Here is a 10629-nt window from a genome sequence, read left to right on the forward strand (position 1 = left end):
AGAGGGGGCGGGGTCACCCATTACATAACCCCGCCCCTTCTGACATCACGGGGAATGCCACAGGGAAGTCCCCATCAAGTCCCCGTGCGTCAGAGGGGGTTGATGTCACCGGGTGGCTCCGCCCCCGTTATTTAAAAACCGTCAGAAGAGGAGAAGCGTCACACAGCGGGAGCCTCCCTCCATGCCTTCATGCATGCGGAGCAGCCCGAAAAGAAGATGAAGACAAGAAGATGAAGAGAAGAAGATGAAGAGAGAAGCGTCACACAGCAGGAGCCTCCCTCCATGCCATCATGGATTCGGAGCGGCCCGAGGAGGAGAAGGGAAGAAGACGCCAACGCCGCGGAGAAAGATGCCAGACGAGAACACCGGAGGAAGAACCAGAAGAACCAGAAGGACCAGAAGAAGAAGAAAATGGAGGAAGAAACCGAAGGAAGATAAAAGATAGAAGAAAGAAGAAAGAAGCATTTAAATAAAGGAATTGTCAAAAACTGTCTCTTGTCATTTTTAACATTTTTGACACTTTTTTAGTGAAATGGTACCCTTACCATTTGACACAGGGGGAGGGCCAGGATCTGGGGGTCCCCTTGTTAAAGGGGGCTTCCAGATTCTGATAAGCCCCCCGCCTGCAGACCCCCACATCCACCGGCCAAGGGTTGTCCCCATCAACATGGGCCCTTGTCCCCATCAACATGGGGACAAGGTGTTTTGGGGGGCTACCCCAAAGCACCCTCCCAATGTTCAGGAGGGGGGCCGCTCTCTCATCCCCTCTCTTTTCCTGCGGCCTGCCAGGTTGCATGCTTAGATAAGGGTCTGGTATGGATCATTGGGGGGACCCCACGCCGTTTTTTTTTTTTTCATATATCTATATATATATATGCCTGTAGAGGCATTTCCAGATTGAACCATCAACAAGTTTGTCCTATAATCCAGAGCAAGGCATACTGGTCAAAAATTCAAGGTTATTGGACAGTATTCTCTTCTATGGAGACCAAACCCACTGAACTGTAGCCAGCCTCAAGTCAACTTAGAGAGAATGGCATCAGTGGTTATTATTTTCCAAATTCCTGAAAAGGAAGAATATCAAGCACCAATTGTTTTTCATTTTTTTTCTCTGCAACACCCCGGAAACAGAGTCTTCCTGCAATCCAATGCCTGGATCTTCAAGTTCCAGTCAGATTGAATGAAACTTTACCAAGACCTGGAGTAGGGCTGTATGTAGGGAACGTGCTTTGACCTAAACACAGCTTCCTCCTGTAGAAATATATCAAAGGAACCCCTGGAATCTTCAGCAAGCCCTGCACTGGGGCTAGAGGCTTTGTGAACCCTCCGGAGCTGTGGCTAACCCAAAGGGAAGATTCACAAAAAAAACGGCTTTCCACTACAATTACATAAATATTTCATGAGCCTGGAAACAAAACCGCCACATGAAAATGTGCATTTACAGATGATTATGGACCCTGAAATCTACCTCTTGCAGAGAGGTCATCACTGAACAGTCTAGCCTATGTTCAGCGGCTTGAGAACTTAAGATCGACCTCATGTCCCTATTTGGTTTTGGAACTGCTCCCATTTAATTGTCTTATAATAATGAGCCCATAACTTCTGCTCCAAGAGCAAATGCAAGACAAAAGATTGACGACTCTGTGACAGACCCAGACAGTCCCAAGAGGTGCACTTAACCTACCAGGTTTCTGCCGGCTAAAGATGGAATAAACCACCTCAGAGACTGCCCTGAGATTTTCTGGCCTGGGATACTCTCAAAACACAGAAGCCACAGATGCCTCCCTCACCCAGGTGGAGAAAGCTTACAGCATCTGGTATTCCAGGGTAGTCTCCCATCTATACATTAATCAGGCTTGATCCTGCTTAGGCTTTGATCAACCGAGATCAGGCATGATCAAGGTGGCTCAGATGCACTCGACACCAGTGTCCACCGCCAGATCCCTGAACCTGAGAGCAGTGCCCCTGCCTCCCCCAGCTGCCTCTCTTTTCTGGAACCATTTAACTGGTATAACAGGTAGATAACGCAGCAACTATATTAGCCAACCTAATATACAGTCCTCCAAGGATGCAGGCCAAAAACAATGTTGGTTTACCTCTATGCAACCCCTTAGGTATGCAAGTACCAAGGTTTGCAAACATGCGGGTATACAAGTATTCTTGCCATTCATGCATTTTTTGTATGCAGTACAAAGGCCAATAAACACCCACGCATGTACCCCCAGGCAAACAAGCCCATATGCATGTAGTCCTATGCAAATAAGCCCATATGTATGTAGTCCTATGCAAATAAGCCCATATGTATGTAGTCCCAGGAAAACAAGTACATATGTATACAGCTTAATGTAAATAAACATACGTATGCAGTACAAATGAAAACATGCCAGCATGTGTTTAAGCAATATGCATCTATGGAATCATGCGTTTATGGAAGCATGTGCTTATGCAACTATGCATTTAGGCAAAATATGAAAGTGCGCGTCCCTGTAAACACGCATCCATGCAATATGTGCCCATGAAAACAAGCATTTATGCAATAAGCAAGCATGTATTTATGAAACGTGTTTATGCAACATTATGCAACACGTATCTATGCAGACATGTATAAACATGCATCTTTATGCAACCATGTATCTTTATGCAACCATGTATCCTTATGCGATCATGTATAACCATGTGTATTTAAGCAAACATGTATAAACATGTATATTTATGCAACTAATAATCTTTATGTGATCATGTATCTTTATGTGATCATGTATCTTCATGCAAACATGTATAACCATGTATATTTAAGCAAACATGTATACACATGTATCTTTATGCAACCATGTATCTTTATGCGATCATGTATAACCATGTTTATTTAAGCAAACATGTATAAACATGCATCCTTATGTGATCATGTATCTTTATGCAATCATGTAAAACCATGTGATAAAGTGATTGGGAGCCTGGTCCCCAACCAGGCTGCCACAAAGACAGGGGGCAATTCGACTATCGCGGTACAGTAAAGCAATAAAATTTGAATGTATGACAAATATATAAAAAATACAACAGATTTTTTAATAGTGCAGAAAAAATAATCATTTACAGATTAAAACATGGTAGCAGTTCATATATATATATATATCACCAAAATAATTAAACCCCGGAAGGGGAGACTCACAGTGGGACAATTGATCACAGATGGCATCTCTCTCACCTAGCTTTGCAGACAGTAGCAGCTTCATCAGGAGGGTATCTGTAATTTAATTAGCAGATTGATCAGAGAACAATATAGTTGCCTGAAGGCATAAGCGATAAAAAACGTGAAATACAGAATAGCAATTGGACAAAATGAATCTAAATAGAGGGAGAGGAGCAAATCTGCTTACCCATATCCCGGCAAGCACCAGGGGCAAGGCGCCACCACCTCCCGCGGCCACCCTTCACCTTTTCTATATAATGTTTACTTCAGATCCCAGTCCTATATCTCTCTCCATCATTCCATTCACAATTTTTCATTGGTCCACTATTTCGTGGTTTCACAAGTCCACAGTATACCTATTCTTTTTGCCCTACTTTATTTACCCAGATTCCAGTTCATCGTGATCGGTAGTTCCCCCAGGTCGCTGTGGGAGACCCCCCTTTGGTGGTGGTGCCTTGGAGTGTGTCTATGGAAATGTTTGACCAAGGTCTATAAAGAAATGGATGAGCGAGTTTAGGGTGGAGGAACTTGACTGGCCTGCACAGAGTCCTGATCTCAACCCGATAGAACACCTTTGGAATGAACTAGAGCAGAGACTGTGAGCCAAGCCTTCTCGTCCAACATCAGTGCCTGACCTCACAAATGCACTTCTGGAAGAACGGTCAAACATTCCCATAGACACCCTCCTAAACCTTGTGGACAGCCTTCCCAGAGGAGTTGAAGCTGTTATAGCTGCAAAGGGTGGGGCAACTCAATATTGAACCCTACGGACTTATGCCCTGTACACACGGTCAGACTTTGTTCGGACATTCCGACAACAAAATCCATGGATTTTTTCCAACTGATGTTGGCTCAAACTTGTCTTGCATACACACGGTCACACAAAGTTGTCGGAAAATCCGATCGATCTGAACGTGGTGACGTAAAACACGTACGTCGGGACTTTAAACGGGGCAGTAGCCAATAGCTTTTGTCTCTTAATTTATTTTGAGTCATGCGTGGCACTTTGTGCGTCGGATTTGTGTACACACGATCGGAATTTCCGACAACGGATTTTGTTGTCGGAAAATGTTATAGCCTGCTCTCAAACTTTGTGTGTCGGAAAATCCGATGGAAAATGTGTGATGGAGCCCACACACAATCGGAATTTCCGACAACAAGGTCCATCACACATTTTCCGTCGGAAAATCCGATTGTGTGTACGGGGCATAAGACTGGGATGTCATTAAAGTTCATGTCTGTGTGTGTGTAAAGGCAGGCGTCCCAATACTTTTGGTAATATAATGTATATGTATGTTTTTTGTTGTTTGGACCTGTATTACAGCCTAGAAACAATACTGCACATTTTGCTTTTTTATCCTACCTAAAACCCACTGACACTGACACAAAATTATTTTTTGTAATCCAACCTAAAATACATCCACTTGCCAACCGCCCCATTGCAGATTTACTGCTCCAGGGTGGTCGCACTGTGTAGGATCACATCTAGGTCCGTGATTCCGCACGCCCAGGTAGGGGCGCACACACACGTGGCCAGCATGCCACTTCTGCTGTGATTTGTCACATCAGAAACTGACCAGGGGGTGCCGGCCAATGGATAACAGCTTTCCCCCGCCGATCGTCAGGAAGACACACAGGACAGAGATCTGCCTATGTAAACTTCACAGAGTTCCAATCTAATGGGGACAAGTGATGGATTTTCTTTACCTCCAAAGCACGTCCCTTAGTAAAAGCACCACACACAGTACACACATAAACACTGGCTAGGCACACATTTAACCCTTTCAATACCACCAAAAATAAATCTATATTTGGGGGGAATTCAATTTTTTTGTGTGTACAGCGTTGCACGACCGTGCAATTACCAGTTAAAGTACTGTTTTGCTGTATGGCAAAAAAAGGCCTGGTCATGAGGGGGGAAAAGTTTATAAACAATGTTACTTTGTTTCTCTCTATCTCCCATCTGTACAATGTTTATAAACAATGTTACTTTGTATCTCTCTATCTTCTGTCTGATCAATGTTTATACACAATGTTACTTTGTATTTCTCTATCTCCCGTCTGTACAGTGTTTATAAACAATGTTACTTTGTATCTCTCTATCTCCGTCTGTACAATGTTTATAAACAATGTTACTTTGTATTTCTCTATCTCTGTCTGTACAATGTTTATAAACAATGTTACTTTGTATCTCTCTATCTCCCGTCTGTACAATGTTTATAAACAATGTTACTTTGTATCTCTCTATCTCCCGTCTGTACAATGTTTATAAGCAATGTTACTTTGTTTCTCTCTATCTCTGTCTGATCAGTGTTTATAAACAATGTTACTTTGTATCCCTCTATCTCCCGTCTGTACAATGTTTATAAACAATGTTACTTTGTATCCCTCTATCTCCCGTCTGTACAATGTTTATAAACAATGTAACTTTGTTTCTCTTTGTCGCCTGTCTGATCAATGTTTATAATTTTTTTTACTTTGTATCTCTCGATGTTCTGTTTGAATCATGCTTTAACCAATGTTACAATGAGGGCGCGTGTGCATGTTCGTGTCTATGGAGCCACGCTCATTAGAGTCACGCAGTGTGACTCAGCCCCGCCTCCTGGTCCCTTCTTACATCATTTGATTGACATGGGGATCATCCCCTTGTCACATGTCTGGAGGGAGGAAGGAGACCCTTCTCAGTGTCTAGTGGATTGGTTAGGTACATGTCTCGCCATCCTCCATCCATCTATCCCACACTCTAGAGTATTGTTGCGTCTCTGCCCGGTTGGGCTTATTGCCTTGCTGACACCATGTCGCTGACAGGGGAGTCCACTTGTTTCAGAGTCCCCATCTTTTACTTATCCATTGATGCTGAGTATTATTGATGTCGGTCTCACCTACCGATCAATATCATCCCTGCCAGTTCTTTTGGATACCCATCATCCATGAGTGGCCGTTTCTGTGTTCTGACACAATTGGACACTTCATCACTCCACTATTTTTTGTTTTAGACTTTATGATTTGATATATAATATTACTTATCACCAAGTTTAAGGACTTATGGACTTGATTTCACCTTTTGTTATTATCATTTAATATTCACTTATTTACCCAGCGCTACATTTTTTCACCTTCTATTGTTTTGTTTTTGTCACAACGTATGTAGCTGCTCTTTCCTTTTTCTTTTTACATGTAGGTAGCGCAGTGTTTTGCACATTTTTTTCATCTATATGCACAGCTTGCCACACTCTGACTTGTATAGGGTGTCTGGGTTTTTCTAAAACAAATGTCAAATAATAAGGCTAATAAGGGGTCAGGACGATGAGCTTCTAATTGTTGGAATAACAACAACATGTAATGTAAAGTTGCTTATAAACTGACTATATGTTTACATATGCAATATACCTATCTATGCAGCAGGTGGCGCTGTGGTATTATAGTGTTTAGTTCTTGTATTCTATGATATGAGAGGAAGTACTCTCTGCATGTAAGTGTGCACTCCTTTGTCTTCTCTTCCTGTTTTCTGGTCTACATGATGTAAATCCATGATAAAGATCTCCTCCATGATAGTAAAGGTGTTGTGCTGTATACCAGAAGCTTCCAGCCCATGATTTCAATACTCTGAACAATTATAACTCCCTTCAGCCTAGTAAAAGCTTTTTGCACCCTTAACCACTTCCGGACCGCCGCACGCCGATGTACTGTCCCTACTTTGGGGACAGATATCGTTGTTATGGCAGCAGCTAGCTGCTATAACCCCGGTATCCCTGTGCTCGGCCGGCGGTCCGGTACAAGATAAAAGTGGTCTCTGCGGCAGATTCACCGTGAGATCACTTTTATCGGAGGCGGGAGAGGGCCCCCCACCCGCCACGATCCGGTGCCCCCCGCCACTTACCGAAGCCGTCAGCAGCGGCGGAGGCAATCACGTCTGTCCCCTGGGCTGACATGGTAGATGAGTGAGGGGAAGATGGCCACCACACGTCTCCATGACACTGCAAGGCGGAAGCAACATCAAAATGTCACTTTCGCCCACAGCTCTTAAAGGGCCAATTTATTTTGTTTATTTTTTTAAATGACACCATTTTTTTTTATTGCATTTCAGTGTAAATATGAGATGTGAGGTCTTTTTGACCCCAGATCTCACATTTAAGAGGTCCTGTCATGCTTTTTTTTCTATTACAAGGAACGTTTACTTTTTTTTTTTAAACAGTGTAAAAAGAAAAAGTAAAAGGTAAAATAAAAAAAAATAAAAATTCAACACGCGCCCCATCATGCCGAGCTCGCGTGCAGAAGCGAACGCATACGTGAGCAGCGCCCACATATGAAAATGGTGTTCAAACCACACATGTGAGGTATCGCCGCGATCAGCAGAGCGAGAGCAATAATTCTATCCCTAGACCTCCTCTGTAACTCAAAACATGCATACTGCAGAATTTTTTAAACATCGCCTATGGAGATCTTTAAGGGTAAATGTTTGTCGCCATTCCACGAGCGGGCGCCATTTTGAAGCGTGACATGTTGGGTATCAATTCACTCGGCGTAACATTATCTTTCACAATATAAAAAAAAAAAATTGGGCTAACTTTACTGTTGTCTTATTTTTTAATTTAAAAAAGTGTATTTTTTTTTTTAAAGTGCGCTTGTAAGACCGCTGCACAAATACGGTGTGACAGAAAGTAATGCAACGACTGCCATTTTATTCTCTAGGATGTTAGAAAAAAATGTATAATGTTTGGGGGTTCTAAGTAAAAAAAAAACTGTTTTTACTTGTAAACACCACATCTAAAAAAAAGGCTCAGTCTTAAAGTGGTTAAAAATGACTTAAAAACACCCTGATTCTTATCTTCTCCATTGATTTGCCAAAATGGTTCAATTTTGCTAGGATCTCATAATTTCCTCCAAATGTAAGGGGAATGAAACCCTCTATTTAAATCTCCCTAGAACTAAAGAAAGGTCCGAGCTGTTCCTTGTGAGATTTGTTTTGTCTTGTCGTTATAACTAACAATCCTCTGTCCTTACAGAGTCGGCTGCAAAAGTCAACTGGTTTGCATGTGACTGATTTATTTCATGAGTATTCAAAGGCCTCCATGGTAGAGTAATCTGATAGATCTTGGCACAGAGTTTAGACACAGGCAAATTAATCTTTTTTTTTTTTTTTTTTTTTCTATTTTCCACTTCAACCCAGAACAGAGAATCGTTTGAACATTTGAACTATAGAGACCAGAGCAGCTCCGTCTCCAGCCTCTATGATGGGTATCGATCCTTATAGCTCCGTTATGGTGGCTTGCCTCGCCGTGATCACGTTGGAGGCCACCACTGGGATATTTATGAATCTCTTCATTCTGATTGTGATTCTACAAAAATTTCAGAAAGAGAAAAGCACTCGCCCTGGAGATAAAATCCGTGCTGCAAGCATCGTGTCCAACATCTTCCTAACCCTCGTCCTGATTCCCTCCGCGTTCGGTCAAATCTTCTTGTTTAGAGTGTATCGCATTTTAAGCATTGTACTTAATTTATTAGCCTTGTACAGCATCAGTTCCAGCTTGTATCTCACCGCCGTCTTCAGCTTCTTCCTGTTCATAAAGATAGTCCAGTTCAAGTCCGACATTCTCGGCTGGGCAAAGAGGAAAGTGGCTCTCGTCATCCCTCTGTTGGTGGTGGCCGTCGAGGTCTTCTCTTTCTGCAGCAGCTTCCTGATTCTCTTGTTCTTTGACATCAATGGAGGAGCTCACACCAACAGCTCTGCTGCCCTAACTGACGATGGTAATAGAGGAGGAAGTCTGGATGGGCAGATGTTAGCTCTGACCTTGGGTTTATTTTTGGTGCCCTATTTCATTATGGCCATGACCACCATCTCAGCTGCCGGCTCCCTCATGGTTCACAGCTATAAAATGAAGAAGACTGGCACAGTCAATACTGAGGCGTATAAAAAGAGTGTCTATAGAATGATGGTGTTCTTCACCTTCCACACTATTTTCTCTTTTGTTTCATGTCTTGTATATTCTCCAGGTCTTACTGGTCCCTGGTTCTGGACGGTACTAACATTTTTGCATTTATTATCTCCAGCACACTCTCTCTACATTATTTACAGTAAACCCAAACTGAGGAACGCCTGGAAGATGATGATTGATTGTATCTTCTGTCGTAAGACATTGGTCCAAGCTGAAGGCACATAGGGGGGCGGGGGGGGTCTATTTATAAGGCATTGAATGTGACTTTTCACCAAACCTTTCCTAGTCAACAATCAATCACGGTAATTTGGCATCCAGAAGATGCAACCATGGTGAATGATTAGTAAATGACAGATGCTCTGTAAATATCCTCCTAATGATAGATATAAACTTTAAGTGGATGAAAAAGTTTGCTCTGTGGGGTTGATGCGCTAAAACCGGAGAGTGCAAAATCTGGTGAAAAAAAATATATATTTTTTTTCTGAACACTTCATTGAAGAAGCTGAACTTAAAAAGCTGATTGACTCCCATGCACAGCTGCACCAGATTTTGCACGCTCCAGTTTTAGTAAATCAACCCCAGCGTACTGTGTATAATAAATTATGAACATTTATTTTATTTTTTATTTATTTTGACAAAACTTTTTTTTTTTTTTTCTATTTTTTTTTAATTATATACAACACAGCTTTATGAAATTGACTCTTTGCTGTATAGCATGCGATGTGTAAACATGACAACATTTTGTATTTTATTCAGTGCAATCCTATTATCCTTTTTTGAAGTTTACCACCTAGATGGGTATAAATGTATGTACCCGGGTAAAAAAAAAAAACAGCGTATATTGGGGTTTTGCCCTAAGATCCACCCGTTCTGGGAGGAAGTGGCAAAGTTGATCTCTGTGATACTGGGGAGGAGGGGAGCAACTAGACCTGAACCATTGACATGTCTGATCCACTGAACGAATGAAGCAATAGATCAATATAGGATGATTATGACCACTTAAGGACCGAGCCTCTTTCTGAGATTTGTTGTTTACAAGTTAAAAAAATTTTTTTTTTGCTATAAAATTACTTAGAACCCCCAAACATTATTAGAATGAAATGGCGGTCGTTGCAACACTTTCTGTCACACGGTATTTACGCAGCGGTCATACAAGCGCACTTTTTTTGGAAAAAATACACTTTTTTGAATTAAATAATAAGACAACAGTAAAGTTAGCCCATTTTTTTTCATATTGTGAAAGATAATTTTACGCCGAGTAAGTTATTAAGTAACCCAACATGTCACGCTTCAAAATTGAGCCCGCTCATGGAATGGCGACAAACTTTTACCCTTAAAAATCTCCATAGGCGACGTTTAAAAAATTCTACAGGTTGCATGTTTTGAGTTACAGAGGAGGTCTAGGTCCAGAATTATTGCTCTTGCTCTACCGATCGCGGCGATACCTCACATGTGTGGTTTGAATACCGTTTTCATATGCAGGCGCTATTCAAGTATGCGTTT

The 10629-nt window shown here is 41.9% G+C and overlaps 1 protein-coding gene across 1 annotated transcript; it reads left to right on the forward strand.

Moving 5' to 3' along the window:
• The first annotated feature begins 8424 nt into the window (after positions 1 to 8424).
• LOC141147441 (taste receptor type 2 member 4-like) lies at positions 8425 to 9351 on the forward strand. Its single transcript, XM_073634676.1, has one exon. The coding sequence runs from the start codon at positions 8425 to 8427 to the stop codon at positions 9349 to 9351; it is 927 nt and encodes a 308-aa protein (XP_073490777.1).
• Positions 9352 to 10629: the final 1278 nt, after the last annotated feature.

The sequence above is a fragment of the Aquarana catesbeiana genome, linkage group LG06, assembly GCF_042186555.1.
Source record: "Aquarana catesbeiana isolate 2022-GZ linkage group LG06, ASM4218655v1, whole genome shotgun sequence".
NCBI lineage: Eukaryota > Metazoa > Chordata > Amphibia > Anura > Ranidae > Aquarana > Aquarana catesbeiana.